General features: G+C 39.2%; 1 protein-coding gene across 1 annotated transcript in view; it reads right to left on the bottom strand.

Moving 5' to 3' along the window:
* cpxm2 (carboxypeptidase X (M14 family), member 2) overlaps positions 1-17,787 on the bottom strand; it is a 43,798-nt gene extending 26,011 nt beyond the window's left edge. The window contains exons 1-3 of the mRNA XM_061231280.1: positions 17,304-17,787; positions 12,322-12,423; positions 3,122-3,231 (exon numbers count right to left, since the gene is read on the bottom strand). Coding sequence (XP_061087264.1) covers positions 3,122-3,231; positions 12,322-12,423; positions 17,304-17,610 — 519 coding nt within the window. The 5' untranslated portion in view covers positions 17,611-17,787. The remainder of the gene's footprint in view (positions 1-3,121; positions 3,232-12,321; positions 12,424-17,303) is intronic.
* Positions 17,788-18,133: the final 346 nt, after the last annotated feature.

Genomic DNA, 18,133 nt, shown 5'->3' on the forward strand with positions numbered 1-18,133 from the left:
TGAGGCCTCCAAAGAAGAACTAGGTATGAAGCAAATTAAATAAGGGCAACAATTGTGGAGCTAACAATTGTGGAGTTAATTGTGTAACGTCAGCCACAATTGAGAGAAGCTGACACGAGGGCTCAACCAAAATCTGAGCAGATCAACAGTTGCTTCGATTACACTTATTCATGTCGTCTGGAGGGAGAGCCAGTGAGTGCTATTGTAGCTAGAGAGCAATGAACCAATCACAGTATACTCTACAACATAGACAAATGTCTGTACATACAGCTTACATACAAATTTCTCACATTGTGTTTGCATTACATACTACTCTCATGGGGAAAAAAAAGGTTTTACTGTACACTATAGGGTCAAGAGAAGACCATATGCTGGTGGCAGACAAGCAAAATTGGCAGATAGCTCTTGTAAACAATGCCCACCCACTGCCTGTTAGACATACAGTAAAAGACTGTTAATACAGTATGTTCAGGTATGCAATGCATTGCATGAAATCATATGGTACACAACTGGACTGTGTATGAAAATCGATGGCCTAATGCAAATGACAGGCACGAAAAATGATTGCTGATGTGAACTTGTGTTTTGATGGACTGTTTTGAAAAAGAGGGTTTTTCTTTTTTCTGTCTTTAATGGGGAGTTTCTGTGATTTTATATTTATTTATTTTTGACATCACTGTGTTATTTTGTTAATGGCATGAAGACTTTTGAGAACACAATGCAATTTCCAGCGTGCATTTTCTGTTTTTCAAACTGAAACACAGTTTTGTTGTTTGTGTCACCTATTCTAAAAACCTGTACAGTTGCTTCTAACAATGCAGCCAAACAATGGAGAAAAACCGTAATAAGATGCCCATCAATGGTGAGGACATTATTTCCACCCTTTATAAAATAAAAGCAGTAGCCTTACACGACATCCAGGAAATGTATTATCCACATTTATTTTAACTCCTACAGGGACTCCCTGCATATGATGCATCCCCTTTCAACTAACGGAAAACCATTTAATTTATTGTTATTGATATGATTTCCAATTAGCTGTGATTCTACAGTTTATCGTTTTGTCCTTCAAACTGGTGCTATGCACAGAACTCCAATGTTAAGGGAAATATGCTTCATCAGCTGGGCTCAGTACAGGATAGCATTCCAATATACTCATTTTGTCTGCTCCCGGCAAATGACTACGCCTAAATTGGTTTCTAAATAGCAAATCTGATGGAAAAGATGAGGGAGAAAGATAACCATCAGCAATTTACCATTCATTAATTCTTTTCTATCACTTCCACTGGTTGTCAGACTCTCTCTCTCTCTCTCTGTCTCTCTCTGTCTCTCTCTGTCTCTCTCTCTCTCTCTCTCTCTCAGTTATTAAATTCCAACAGAAATCAGCATGATGGGGAGGCAGCTTAGGTATACTGTAGCATGCGAGGTAAATCTTCCAAAGTAATTCAGGAAATTACATTGTGTGTCTGCCAGTTCAGCATGAATTCAATGAATCTTTCCCTATTCTGGAGAGTCACTAAATATGAAAGAATATAAACTAATTTCCCCCCATTCCTCTGTGTAATGTAATGACACATCCTTCGATTCAATCAACATTTGGTCTGCACTTTCAAGATAACTCATGGTTGAAGTTACGGGACAGGTACCAAAATGTGTAACTAGGCTGACTAGAGTAGGTTGGTGTCCTTAGCAAGACTTAGGCTTTTCCCCTGTTTCCATATCTCTGTAGTAAGCAGCTTTGTTGGTGTTTTTTTTTTTTTTTGGAAAGCAGTCAATGACTCAGAGATGGGTTTATCAGACGCAGCTGACATTTGATTAATGTGAGGGATATATAAGGATAGGATCATCCTATTAAATTATTCCATGCATTTCATATAAAATATATTTCAGTCAAACTGTTTATGCTTATTGGACACCTGATGTTTCACACAAGATCCAATTTGTAGCAGTAAGACTCTTGGGAAAGGGCATGGTCAAACGTATAGTCACCGAGAATGAGAATGAGTTGTAACCATATAAACTTTAGCACCTTCAATGCAATAAATTGCAAACATATGCAAAAAGGGAGGTCGGTCCCCTCTGGGCCTTGCTTTAGTTTGCATCCTTTTATGATTTCCACAGCTCTGCGTTTGGGTGGCTTATTTCTCAAATTCATGCTTTACCTCACATCCTGTACGTCTCTAACCCATCACATGCATTATGGTCGAGGAGAGATGTAAACACCGGACACAAAAGGTTTGTTTTTTTGGGGTTGTCTCTGGATACCATGCTGAACAGTGTGTGGAAGTCATTACTTTAATCTGTTCCAGGTGTTCAGATTAAAGGCTTTACTTTAATCTGAATCCAACATCGTGAGACACTTGCATTGCACGCTGTTTCATATCCTCAGTCAGCTTCCCTCGGCTTGGGCTCATAGGGAACAGTTCTGCCTCCCAATGCAAATGTGGTTTTATTAGGCTTTAGGATTTCCTCCTTATTGTAAGGCAGAATGATTATTTTATCTTGTGTTAAGAACCAGGAGTTATAATTCACTTTGAGATGCAATAGAGTCAAAGCCATCGTACTTACAGCTTTGTCATTTATTTATTTTTACTATTTGAGTACATTTTGAGCATTTGGATGAGAAAAAAAATAGGTTTAAGCTTCATTGATTTTTTATTATTATTTTTTTATTCAAAGCTTGGCTTTCAGTCCAAGTAAAGCATATGCACAATGAAAAATCTCATTATATTATCATCTGGATATTGTTGTTGGTTCAACTTAGTGCCAGATGAGTGCAATAAGAGTGCAATAATGATAAATTATTCAAACCAAGACAACACTATTGTTCATATCAAAGACAGCCAAAATGGTGATCCCAATGTGCCATGAAGACAACAGCAGTTGTACGCTATGATTTATACTGGAGCTGTCTGAGTACCTGCTTAGAGATATCCGAAACAGATGGTTTTCTTTTTTTACTACTGTATTCAATTAATACATCATTACACCATTTCCTACTAGGATTAATATCCACACATTTATGGGAAAGATCATGCCAATAAAGGAAGAGATGGAACACTGTACAGAATAAATCACATGCAGATGTGTGTGATTTGTGTGGTTTTAGTTTGACACTTACTTGGATATTGAGGCGTCCACGGTGTGCTCCCAGTCCATATCGTCTCATTGTGGAGGCATGAAGCTGGAAGTCATCAATCTTCAGGTTCTCTAGTCCCATAGGAGGACACTCTAACAGAAAGACAAACATAAAGTTACCTATTGAAAGGAAGCAGACATCTTTTCGCCTTCACTGTTCATTTGACCAGTGTTCCTAACCACCTCGCCTTGACTTTCATGGCATTTTCATGGATTTTGAATCAAATGGACTTTCAGTGAGACCTGACATAAGCAAACAATGAAACCTGTAACTGCTCTAAAAAGAATAAACATTGATGTCAAGGGCATAAAGGCTCTTTTATACATGTTTGAGTATCGATCGAAGCTACAGATGTAGACACGGATTGTTCACCCTCAAATTCATGCAGTTTGACAATGCAAGCCTGTGCATTTATGGTGTAATTAATTTCACAGCAGGACATACAGTGGGGTGCAAAAGTCAGAGACCACATTGAAAATGTGGGACCTATTGTTCATGTAATCGTGGAAATAAACAGAAATATTTAGGATTTTGATTTTTTTTTTTAAACAAATTAAAGTTACTTCAAAGCTATGTATTAACTTCTCGAAGACCAAAGAAGAGCAAGGAGTGCTGCACAATCCACAATCACCTGACCCCACTGAACAATTTATGGAGGCACTTGAAGACTGACAAAAGACAAGCATTCAGTAACACCACAAGATGAGTGCATGTTGCCATCAAAGCTGGATGACATACCAAATACCCAGAAATTCAGAAATTCATGTAAATTTTTCACAGATTCAACTTTTCACTCAAATTGTTATACTGATAATATAATTAGTAATGAAAATATTTGTATTAAATTAGTAAAGAATGCAAAACACAAGCATTTCACTAGTGGACTTGGACCCCACTGTACTTTCAGCTGGAGATGAAGGAGGAGCAGGACAACCGTGCAACGATGACAGATCACACCCAGTAGTATCGGCTGATTTATCTCTCTGTCTCTTTGAGTGTAAAATTAGATGTGTGTGGGGGGCGTGTGAGGGAACGGAGCCAGCCAGGCGGTTAATACAGAGGGAAAATGCCATCTGCGTGCAGCATGTGAAGGCCCGGGCAAACATGCTGCACATGCATATGTACTGCGCACTATTAATTACTACATCTGTCATTATGATAACACCATACACCCAGCACTCACATGGTTATCAACATTTTGTGGCGCCGTGCTTTAGCTTGGATACATATTAGCATAACTGATGCTAATTAACGCTAATAATGCATCAGCAGTGACATCTACGATTCTACCCCTCACTTAATGAAAAGAAAACATTTTTAAGACATGTTTATTTCTTGGCTTTATTGACTTCCATTATATGGCTGAGAATATTGGTCCCATTGGTGTTAATAGGAACTTCCTTTCAGTGATATTTGACAGATATTTTTCCATTTTCTGAATAGATTGGCATATTAACCCCATCCACTCTGCCCCCTTGTGGTTGAGTCGTCGACGTCTCAAATTATTGTTGTGTTCGTGTTATATGTTTATACCATATAAAAAACTGTGACGTAATAAAATGGCAATGCTAGATTGTTAAAAAGATTCTCAGCTAGCAAGAACAGCAGTTTAGATTCCAATTAGCTGTCAGTTTTAGATTTCTCATTTGCAATGCAGGGCAATAAAACAGCAGGCTACCCCATGCCATGCTTTACAACCCTGACCTGGTCACAGACTCAGAAAATAAAAGGCATATTCTAACAATCCTTGATACCATTTATCTATGTTCCAATATAAGAACAAAAATATACAATTCAGAAGTTGGATGAATAAGCACAATATTTCTAAGCTCACTTTTATTCCACGTCAAGCAGGGTTGGTAGAAAGACAGGTATGTTATGCGAATTATTTGATACAGACATACTTAACCAAATATCCCACCTGGTTATGAAGCTATGACTGTTTTCTGACTAACGTTGAAGTTTATTTATTTTATTGCCAGGACTACACCTAAGCAAATGCAAATGCCATCTTGAACTACTTGTTAATGTTGCGTATATGCATTGCTAGGTCATTTCAGGAGCAAACTAATGTAAAACATGGCACGCTTCTTGTACAGGGTTTCCTACCCCTTCCAACAAGGTATAATGTGTCATATTCCGGCAACGGACAGTTTAGGAATATCGCTGATGTAAACCTAAAAATTGTACTGGCTAACAGGGCCAAAAGCTATGGGGCTCTGGTTAACCTAATTTTGAAATAAAGTTCAATTTTAAATGGGATGCAGATTTGTTAGAACGTGTTGGGTTGAACAATCCTTTTTGGAGAGCTTTATAAAAACAGTGAAAGTGAAAAGTGAAAACACACTTGAAGGTTAATTTTCTTTACATTTTGTATCTGTTTGAAATCTGCTTTAATAGAAAAATAAGCTTTTCTGATCAGTCATGTGTCAGGACAAAAAGATATGCAGATGTTTTGTATTTGGAGAGGTTTGGGGACACTTGAGGACATCTGGGAAAACTAGCTAACTGAATCTAACCAGAAATACTCTAATAGTCCTTAAAAGGCAGTCCAATTTCAGTGAACCTAATGTCTTGCCTAGACCAGTGGTGCAAACTATTGGTCACAAGGTATAGGAGGGGGATAAGGGGAGTGGTTATCCTTGTGTAACCCACACAAGGAGAACATTCTCAACCGGTTGAAAATAGGACCATAAATTTAAAACGCTTACTTACTCTAAAACTAAAGAACAGACACATTTAATACTTTCATTGCATTTCGTCAATGCCCTCTTGTGCAATTTGCATATAAAAACCTAAAAATTGGGATCAACCACCATGTTACTCCTTTAAAAAATGCTGTTCTAAACAACAATCATGTATTTGTAGCATCATATGTGACTTGCTTGCCATTATAAAAATAATGTGTTTTAATGGCTTTTCCATCTTGCCCAGGGACTGTAGTTGAAAACTAGCCAGTTGGCTAATACTGGCACATTTACAGTCATATTGATTAATGCGCTGTCCCAGCAACAATAAAGTTGTAAACTAAACTAAACTATGTTGCAAGCTCTCCTGCAATGGTGCACTATGATTTGTATTCTGAATATCACCAGTGTCATTAAATAGCCAGCCTTATTGAATTACACGCCAGCCCATATTCAAATCACACAGTTTAAATCCTATCCTCTACTATAAAGGCACAAATCAAATGAACAATACATCTTCCACCAGCCAACATACCAAGCTAATATAACTGCACAATAAAGACAAATGAATGCCACACAGTTTTCTAATAATCAATTATAAAATGCATGACAAAAAATATACTAGGCACCAGATTCACTGATGGTAATTGGCTGATGATTGATATTTCATCCAATCACAAAAGCACACTGCCAGTTGCAGAACTGGGGCTTCAGTGGAGCCAGAATGCTTCTCTCAGCTTGGCATGAAGGCATCTTTCTGTGAGCTGCAATCAAGGCAGTCTACTTCGCAAGCCCAAGGCACACATGGACACACACAAATGCGTTTTTACGGCCTGATAATCACAAAGGAATCAAAAGAAATGGGCCTTGCTCCACAAAATACAAACAGCATAAATTACACAGCCCTGAGTGGGAAAGAAGAGTATGAAATGAAAACGGAAGGCATTTAGCGACTGAAACGAAAGGCCATCTGTCAAGTTGGTTAAGAATAACATACCACCAAAAAATGGGCGGTAGACCCTTGATGTACTTTCCACTCTCAAGCTTTATTTAATTTTTTATTTTCATATTATTATTTTTGGAGCAGTCCTTGCACAGACACTTCAACATTTTCCTTCCTCAATGTGTGTGTGCATGTACATATGTGTGGTGAGAATCACTAGAATTCTAGTAGAAAAGTTGAATTGTCTTATGCACAGCACTGGGTCAAAACAAACCTGCGTTCAGCATTGCAGAAAACATTGCATGTGTGCATTTCAACATTGATGCGCATATTGCATTATTGCTACAATTGCAATAATTGGCATTGTGCAATGCAAAATGGAGCGTTAAGTAATTCAGACAAGCTCCAGGAACAAAAAAATGGACTTTGTTACAGAATATTTTGGTTGGCAAGCTTATGCATGAACAGTTCACAGCCTTATCTCAGTGAATTAAGAAAATAAACACTTAAATTATGTCTTTCAGAAGACTTTGACACTGTTTGCTTTAAATTCACGCACACAGCCAAACACACATGAGAGGCTCTCAGGCCACAGCAATTGGATAACAAAGCTTCTGATTGCTAGGGGCATTTGGAAGGCTGTTTTTATTGGAAGTACTTGATGCAGAGGGTGATATTCATGGGGTAGGCTCCCCTCTCTAGGGACACCAGCAGTTCCTACAGTTTTCTGTCTCACTCTTGCTGTAACCCATTTAGGCATGCTGCCTTTATTATGAAGGTGACTTTCAAACAACTTCTCACACTTACTGGCGTTGAGCTGGGCTTGTATTCCACTTAATGATTTTCTTCTGAAAAACAACAGTTCTTTTGTACATTTTGTACAACATGGATGGTATGTGAATAAATATTCGAACATAACAGACATCCTACATTGAACCCCGTGGGGTAATTAGTCCGCTGCATTTGACCCATCCTAGTTGCTTAGGAGCAATGGGCAGTTACCGTGCGGTGCCCAGGAAGCAATGTTGGGTTAGGGGCCTTGCTGAATAGCCAGAAAGCTGTGCAAATTACATTACATTAATGGCATTTGGCAGACCCTCTTATCCAGAGCGACGTACAGTTGATTAGACTAAGCAGGAGACAATCCTCCCCTGGAGCAATGCTGGTTTAAGGGCCTTGCTCAAGGGCCCAACGGCTGTGCGGATCTTATCACGACTACTCCAGGGCTTGAACCATCAGCCTTCCAGGTCCCAGTCAGGTACCTTAGCCACTACGCTACATTCAGCGCAAGAATGTGAAAGACAAGCCATTCAGCCCAACAATGTAGGCCATTTTCCTACCACTCAAGTGTACCTAATGATTACTTTACCTAAAAACTAGGGTATCTAGCATCGTATCAAGCCTGATCTTGAAAACTCACAAGCTAAATGCCAAATGAATAAATTGATGGCATTTTGTTTGAGGCTGCTTCCCACTTATTTACTCAATTAAAGTAATTTCTGTGGTCTAAAATTAAATGACCTGCTGTTCAACATGAAAATGCCACATGGTTATTGCTTCCAAACAACATTGAGAAATCATTCTACCCAAATTATTAGTTACTGTATAGCACATCATTTTGTATTTTTTTCTTATACCATAAGTGAAATGACAAACCTGATATATCTCAGTAACACATTCTTTCAATATATCATAGCGATTCCCCAATTTAGGCAATGATTTAAATATCACATACTGTATATAAAAAATCCCCAAACTGCATTGTATGAGGAGTAGTCTCTTTTTGAATATTGGAGAAATAAAAAGAGACCAGACCATTTGATGAATCACTGGTACAAGGACTCTTATAAGATCCAGGGTGGACCGTATATGGCCCATAGTGTACTAAATTCATTTGAGAGGTCCCATCAATTTTATCTTAAAACCAAAGTCCGACTTTGTGTAGTCCTGACAGCTATCAGCCATTTCATTGGAATCTGCCGCTTGGAGGTTTCTCCAGACCACAGATATGGGATTTCAAAGCAGGTATTTCCGCCTCCACATATGTCTGTTTGTACATACAGCATATGCTGCACATGGTTTCCATTACTCCTCTGTCACATGGCCAAGTCTGTCCTCACATGAACAGCGGAGCCACGGCCGTCGAGGAAACGAGTCCACGATGAATTCTCTGGGAAGGATACCTATGTTTTTCTCCTTTTCTCTGGAACGATCCTTTTCGGAAATGCCAAGCGCTCGGCCTGATTGCCCGAGTTTGCAGCGCATTAGTTCCAGGGCTGAAGTCTTGTGTTAACTTTCATAACCAATGTGGCAGCAGCTTGCTACAGTATGCAGTATATTTGCATCATGTATGTAGTAGCCTATAGAAAGTGAAACTGTGAGTCATCTGCCTCAGGAGAGAGACATTAGACTGCTACCTGTAAGTGCTAATGATATGCTTTAGAGCCTAACTAACTAGTGTGTCTGCCTCCCCCATAAATGTCTCGCCACCTAACACTAACAGGTATTTTCTCAGTTACTGTATATCATCTGTGCAGAACTTAATAAGGATTTTATAAAGCATGTATAACGCTTCATGAGAATGACGTTACTACATTAGTTATTACATTTGTCAGCAAAGATTCTGTAGTAGGACAATTGAAATAATGGAAATTAGCTCATGCTTTTATCTTTTTTACTGAATAATAGAATGTACAATATAACAATGCCAGTTGTCAAAATCAATTTGATGTTCTGTTCAGTCCAATGTTATAAAATATTTAATATGGGCATATGAAGGTGTGACATATGTTTAAAGTTTAAATAAAGTCACAATGTTGCTCTGATTTAAAGCTCTAATTGCTGAACTGCATACAATCCACAATTCATTTCCATCAGTTTAGCCAATTAGAGACACAAAAATAAATGAGCACTGTTCCTGCTATTACAGTTACTGTCCGACTGCTCTAAATAACACACACATTAGAGCACAACCAAAACAATACAAACCAGACTACATAGCATACTGTAGCAGCCAGTTGTCACAGGGGTTTGTTCCAAAAAAAACATTTCAACAGACCGAGCTTGTCTGGTGTATTGGACACCAAACACCCCGCCTTCTAGACCTCTTGTTTGGCTTAATTGCACCAAGACTATTGAGCAGGGAAAAGTATTTGAATCCAAAACAATTACACATTTGACCCACTTTCTTTTTACTTTTGTCTATCCTTGAATATTATTTATTGAGAAAATGAAATGCAAATAGATTTGTAATAGCCTTGTATGATCTACAGTACAGAGGTTAAGCACTGAAGCTGTTAACTGTCTCTTTGCAATGAAATAAATATCGGATGATGCCTTCCATTTACAAACACCTTTTATGAGACTGGCTTTATGAATCATGTACAACTGTATTTCCCAACGCATTGAAGTATAATGAAAATGGAATGCATCATAACCATTGCAGAGTAATATTTCATACAAAATCTCTTTAAATAATAGCAGCTGTTCTGATGAGTCAATGCAATTCTTATGTCTTCAATCAAATTATCTTTGACTTCACCAAAATGAGTAAAAAATGCCATTAGTCACATAAATGAAACTCCTGAATCAGTTCCTGTAATAAATGATCCCAAGTCATGCCTCCATTTTTATGACAAAGCTGTTCTTTGCTTTGCCTTGCAGAGCAATTAAAAAGCACATCTGAGATATGAGCTAAGACACAACCTGACGTGCATTCAACCGGCGAACATTCCCGGCAAACTGTATGCAGCAAACAGTTACTGTTGAATGATTTCTAAATTATCATTTCATTTAGTTCCCCACCGATACCTTTTTAATACAAATGGACACAACTTAGATCTAACAATGCTAGCTGGCTCATTAGCTGCTTACCTGGAACTTTTTACAAAGGTAAGAACAAATATTACACTGATTCAAGTGAATTATAACAGCCAAATGATTATCAACTTTTGTTCTCTCTGCATCTTCCTCATCGGTAGGCATTTTTGTTTGCCATACACTACCTTTTCAATCTGTTAGCTAATGTTGGCTAACGTTCGTGGGTAACAGAAAAGGTCTGAATAAGTTGCCGACCTGTTCCCAAGACAGCTGCACTTCAAAACATTTTGTATGATTATATGATATATGATACCGCTATATGACATTCTACCCATATATGGGTTTATGTATGTTTCTGTACCCATTGTGATGGTCAATTACCATCTGTGGCTTCTGAATTGTCAGTTCTTTGGATTTTCCCACTCTGATGGTTGGCAAAGGGATTTTGCATGCTTGTTCCCTCATTTCTATACTCAGGAAGTGATGGAATGACACAATGTAGTTCCTTTAGACTGAGATGAACTAAATTAAAGTAAAACTGTACTGCCAATTTCACTTTGTTTTACAATAAGTGTCAGGTCTGCCAATAATTTTGGCACCTGTGGTATTCAGATTACTTAACATTGCGTATTGTATCTAAATAAAAGTATATTGTTTTCCTATAGGTTTGAACTAACACATTATTATCTGTGTTGTTTTTTCTTCATTTTTATTAAGGGTGCCAATAATTCTGGAGCCCATTGTATGTATGTGCTGTATTTATGTCCCTTCAGATAATAAGCTTCTTTTGGGCATGCAATATGCGGCTACCAGCAGTTACTGTGTGCTTGAATAATTAAAACCACATTTCCCCCTGTGAAAATTGTTAACAATCTTCTGGACTACACACAGTTCAATGTAGTTGCTGATGTATCTTCCCACACTGTAATGTTCCCCCTGGCGGATTTTCCATCCCTGATTGATCTGAAACTGGCAAGCATTGCAACTCAAGTGTTATTATCTATCTGTTTTTCCATTCAGAGATTTTAACTACAGGATATTGGAAAAGCAACTTTAGCCACATACTGTAGCATGCCTCCCTCTTCTGTACTAATTTGCCTCTCAAAACATTTTTTGTGAATTATTTGGTATTCCTTTCCAGCTTAACCGTTGCGGATTGTCATGAGCTGATGCAGGATTTTCACTGTGTCGCTGGTGTCCCCATGGCAACGGCTCTACAGCAGCACCCAGCCTCGCCCAAAAGATATTGTGTTGCTGACCAATTGTCAAGCTTCTAAGCTACTGTCCTGGAAGACAGATGCCTTGGTGCAATGTGGTATCTTCTTTGAACACTATACTGTGCAATCAGCACTGTCTAAATTACAAAAAAAAAAATCCAATTGATTCTGGCTTCTATTGAACAATTATAATATGATCCATGGCAGCCCGACAAAAGAAAAGAAAATTGTTTTTCAAAAAAGCAGGGGATGTGCCGATGACTTCATTTAATTTGAAGCGTATGATTCCTTGCCAGGTTTTTCTTTGATGAAAATATTTTGTTTCAAAGGCTCTAGCTTTCTGAGAGGAGTCAGACACATTTGTAATTTCTTACTATGTTTTTGGTACCCTGCCCCTCCCTGCATGCATAGTTTCTTATGGCATCAGTGAGTTGATCAAATATGATCTACACTTGGGAAGCCGTTTTAAGCCCATGGATTTCCATAGCAAGTATTGTTATTTTCACTTACACTTACCCTCTCTGGGAGGCTTGTAATGTCCCTCTCCTTCACTGATGCTGTTTGGTGTCTTCAAATTGCCCTTCTTGTTTTTCTCAACTTTCTTATTTCCAGGTTTTGCTGGGTTTGGGGAAATCATCACAATTTTATTAACACAGTCATTTGTCACAGAAGGCACATAAATAGGTATTTCTGAAGGTTAAGTGACCCAATCCCCATTGTCTGCGTGGTCCTGAACAGGAACATATATGCAAGCAAGGTTTATTTGCTGAAGACAGAAGTACCCAAAATCGTATTGGCTTGAGACTTGAAGACAAGGAGCTCCCACTCACTCTCATATGAATTAGCTAAGAATTAATCTTGCGTGTGATTTCATATTTCTTCACACCTGCTCTCTTTAAGACCTCATGGGTCATTGTATAATGATTTGCCACTTAATTTGGCATCACCAATAGTGTCTCTCCAGTCAATGCTGTACCACCCACATCTGTGTGAAGAGCAAGTGAAATGAATTCAATCCACCTATATACTTGCCTGTAAGAAAGGGATTATTTTTCACAATACAGACCATACTGTACCACTGGTGAGCTAATACTGAGAACAGCAGAAGAATATCTCTCACTGATGGCAGCTGTTAGCCTGTGGGTACTCTGATGTCAATAGGAGGAGCTATCTCCGTGCTATTCAAAGTCAGCATGACTAACATCCATGAAAGCCCCACTAACTCTGTCGGGAACAAGCCAACCATGTCCCAATGGCTCCCATTGCCAGACTTGAACTGGTAATGTCTAGGCTAGAGGTTTCAGTCTTAATCAAATCCCTCATGAGAACTTATTGAATTTGCTAAGAATGCATACCTTCAGAGTTAATGTGCATTTATACACGCTCAGAAAAAAATGGTTCCAAAAGGAACACTTTGATGGAGGGTTCCATAGAGAACTGAAAATGGTTCCTATATGGAGACAAGCCAAAGATCCGGGGGTTTTTTCCGAGAGTGGATGTCAACTCAGTCCAGATCCTAGGTTGTAACTGTTCCATCTGGAATCATTCAGACAAGTGAGAAGTCTTACCAACTACCTATTCAGAGCATCATAAAGAATGAACTCCGACAATAATGGAAGGCCTAAAAAAGATATAATGATTATGCTGTCCATTCAGGCCTAATTATATGTTCATAATGCCATGCAAATGACAACACCCACATTATGAGCACTAGGTGTTCAGTAAAAACAAGGAGGAAAGGGACTTCATACAGTAGGAGCAACACAAAAAACAATCAAGAAGAGAGAATAGACTGAAACAGTCAATCATCAATTGGAGTTAGTAAATGGGCAACCTCTGAGTATGGATAAGGAATGGCACTAGCAGTCAAAGGAAATGAAAATGAATTAACCCAATAAAGGAAACTACTGTATATTTCCGCAGATCATCATGACTTCCAGGCAGCACAGCCTTTGTTATATTTTTATTTTTTACTCTGCATAATTTAAGTAGCACTCAATTGTTTATGTAAAGTGAAGGGGTACACACTTACTAACCCCGACAAGCATGTGCTTGCTTATGTGCGTCTGACCTCCGCTCTATGATCACGGCTTGGAACTATAAAAGAGGTAATGCAATATGGTGCCATTTTGGGGAGCCAGAGAAGAGTAAATCTGAGATGTATGAACAGGAGACAGAAGCATTGTTGCCACATACTACAATGCTTTACAGGAGAAGTATACATCCGCCACTTGAGAATGATCTGATCAGAGTAAAAGGCGGAAGGTGTTCTAGATGAATGAAAGAGAGGATTCAGAATGGTGAGCATAGTAAGCAGCAATAGCTCTTGAGATCTGCACAGCAGCCAATGAGAAGGACCAAAGGAGAGCACCAGCCAATGAGAAGGACAAAGGGGGAGCATCAGCCAATGAGAAGGACCAAGGGGGCAGAGTGACCCAAGCAAAGCAGGGGTTACCAGATAGCTTTGTTTAATGGTTAAATATGTATTCTGCTTCTGCCTCCATGAAAAAAAAGAAGAAGAAGAGAATTTATTGTGGATAGGCTACTGCACATTTTATGTGTAATATCCTGTATGTGATCCCAAACATCTTAAATGACAAGAATGTGCACACCACTCTAACATTTTAGCAGTCGATATCTTGGGTAGACTGTTTGGCTTTGATGTGTTGCCACAGATTTGCGAAACCTCTGGAACCATCTTTTTCAATGTGTTAAAGGAACTGGTCTTCAGATTTAAAGCCATTCTGCATGTGTTCCACTCAGGTCTACCTCGAATTGGTAATCATATGTCAGGAATCATCTGTTATTACTTAAAGCCAATTGCACACCTGCTGATGACTACAGATAACATGGGTTAAAAGCTGGTGTGGGAGAAGAGGGAAGGGAATTTTTAAACCAGAGGCGCGTTCAAGATGGCTAACGTTAGCGTTTCAAACTTTTTTCTGTTAGCCACGCACGTTAGCTAACAGATTGAAAAGGTAGTGCCAAACAAAAATGCCTACCGATGAGGACGATGCAGAGACAACAAAAGTTGATAATCATTTGGCTGTTATAATTCACTTGAATCAGTGTAATATTTGTTCTTACCTTTGTAAAAAGTTCCAGGTAAGCAGCTAATGAACCAGCTAGCATTGTTAGACCTAAGTTGCGTCCATTTCTATTAAAAAGCTATCGATGGTGGAACTAAATGAAATGATCATTTAGAAATCGTTCAACAGTAACTGTTTGCTGCAAACAGTTTGCCGGGAATGTTCGCCGGTTGAACGCACGTCAGGTTGTGTCGTAGCTCATATGTTAGATGTGTTTTTTAATTGCTCTGCAAGGCAAAGAAAAGAACAGCGTTGTCATAAAAATAGAGGCATTATGCCTTTGCCTTACCTCAATAATTTTACAGCTTCCACAATGCACAATTGGTTAAAATGGATATGATAACCATGCCTAGCATACCGTACAGGATTTGTAGTAAAGATTGTGTCATTTTCAAGATTCAGTCGCAGATCTCCCGAACCTTCACTTTTATATTCTGGCAGACTGGAAAGGATCGGGAGAGATTTTATCACAAGTCTTTAGGCAAGACTCCTGTAGTGTGTGACCCAATGTGACCACACGTGCAGTGAGAGCATTTCTAGGATGGAAACACCAGTATTTATCAGGCATTATTAAATGTCAGATGATCTCTTGTTTTGATTATGTTAGGAATTTGAAAGTCGTGTAGTGTTTAGTAAGACATTACTGAACCTGGCAATGCAAAGCAGAGCTTTAGGCTACAACCATAGCATAGCCTTGGAAGGTTCATAAAGAAACCAAGCTTAAAGCCAAGCTGTTTTGCTGTAAAATCTACACCTGCAGCAAGTGTCACTGTGGAGGCATGTGTCCACTGATGCCTGAACACGTTTCTGACTGCAGACACAGCTGCCCCTAATTACCCTCCTGTCCGCTCTAGACTTGATTCCTTCGGACTTAGGGGTTCCTTCCAAACTGTACAAAAGGTTAACCTGTTGAGCAAGAAAGCTGCAGTAGAAAGTGCCCTGTCATAATAACGCCTGGAGACCTCACGGTTCAGGATATTTTACTCTTGAAAACCGAGCGGTTCACATGCTTTGCATCAGCAGTTCAATCTGTTCCTGATTTACCCTGAGGTGTTCAATATGACTTTGCTTGTGGGGACCACCTTGCTGTTGTCAATATTGCATTCTCATGTCTGATCTCTGAGCTTCATTGCAAGTGTCTACACAAAAAGAGGCCAACGAAAGAGAAATCATATTTTAGGAAGAATATGTATTTATTTCACATTCATACAGAAGCCTGTCTGTATATCTGCTTTTACTTGGTCCTTCTGCAATATAATAAAGAGCAATTATTAAATCACCAGATTTGTTTAGAAAACTAGTCAGTACTGAAAAATAATTTCAATTATTGAAATTTTTACTTGTATGTTTGTATTTTGTTATGTCAAAAATAAATATTCCTTCTTGTTACCTGATCAAAAATGAATCTACCATTCTGTATGTTGTACCTCCTGCTGTGTGTGTGGGTATGTGTGCATGCGTGGGTATGTGTGCGTGTACTGACTTGTTCTAACTCTTAATTCGGCTTTAAGCTGTTTGCAAACACCGATTCGAAAGTTTATTTTTCTAATCCTTCCAAGGTGTTGTTTAATGACTCAGAAATGTCTGAACTCCCCTTCAACATTGCCATTTATCAACATCCTGTGGTGCTCAGTTGCAATTATTCACTGCAAATATTCTTTATGAGGATCCACAACCATCTGATAACCACAAAGAGCTGTCAAATATTGATGAGCAGTCATTAACCAACCCAAACTAACCCATCTGAAATATTGTGGACGACATGGCTTAACAAGCCATAACTTTTAAAGTATATTATATTCTCAAAACAAACAACCTTTGTGAATATAATCTGAGGGTATTTTAAATATTTCATTTCTTTACTTTTTCCCAGCAGTTAAAGTATGTCTGACCGGCTTACATATTTGCAAAAATGTATTTCCTAAAATGGAAAAACTGCTTATTGCTTGTGATCTGTGGATTTGGCTGGGATTAACCAAAGAGCATTTTAATTATGACCTCAGTATTAGTCATTGTAGTAAACATGAGGGGCTCCAGCACCACAGACTGGTGAGAATTCTCCATGGGTATAACAATACAGTGAAAACCAGCTGCTATGAGTATTATTAAAACAGCATGACATTTTTTTCCCATTATTTATTTTTACTTGCAGTTTTTACAAATATAACATTGAATTTTTTTTCTCTTTTAAGGAACCATTCATGTTTACACTTCTGTTTCTGGAAGATATCAGGAAAAATTTTGCCTGACCTCGAGTAAAGAAATCAATGTGTGCCTGTGTGTGTGCCACGTGTGTGCGGGCAAGCATGCGTGTGGGCAAGTGTGCGTGTGTGTCATGAAAATGAATATTTTTGCAACACAATGAACCTATATTAAAAACAAAATTCATTCAGAGCAGAGAAAAGTTACCTGTCTTAGCATCACTGGTCATTTTGTCAGTCTGACTGGCTTTCTCCCTCTGGTCCTTGAGACCTTTCTTAGCAGTTTTGGGGCTGGCTCGTTCCCCACTCCGGGCGTCCGGAGGCTGGGAGGAGGGCGCGGGGTCCTCGGATCCCTGGACGCGGAAGTACAGCTCCCGGGAGAGGAGCTCCTGCATGTAGTAATCCTCGTCCTGCGCGGCACGCCCGCGGGTAACATCCAGGACCGACCCCAGGAGCCCCAGCAGGGAGAGGGTCAGGAGCGAGCGGCAGCGTCCTGTCTGATTCGGGGAGAACATGGTCGGCCCCTGTCCCGGTCTCTGAGGAGCCTGCTGCGGGCTGCTTCCTCCTCAGCCCTCTCCGGCTCGGGAGCTGGCAAAACTTCCCCCAAAAGCTCCAAGTTACTGACTAACGCTGAAGAGCTGGGAGGGGGTCAATCTGAATTCTTGCTTTGGAAAAAAAAGGGAGAGTGAGAGAGCAGCAGGGAAAGACAGACAGAGGAAGAAAGGGAGACTGAGGACCAGAAGGAGCGGTACTTTCTGCTTGGGATTTTGGCAGGTGGTTTGAGCACTAAAAAGTCTCTGATTTTTTTTCCACAACTTTTTTTTTTTGGAGCAAATGAAAACAATGGGCACAATTGTTTTAAAGACTGACTAACTAAATCGAAATCACTTCACATTACTCCCTTCTGCTTTCCAGCTGTGAAAGAAACAGCTAGATAAGTTTTTCTTTCATTGTCTTCACCTACTCCACTAAGCTGTAAGCAAAGGAAAGTTTTATTTTCAGCGAAAAGGAACTAATGGATACCAAACCCACTTGTCA

Source organism: Conger conger, chromosome 2 (genome assembly GCF_963514075.1).
Source record: "Conger conger chromosome 2, fConCon1.1, whole genome shotgun sequence".
NCBI lineage: Eukaryota > Metazoa > Chordata > Actinopteri > Anguilliformes > Congridae > Conger > Conger conger.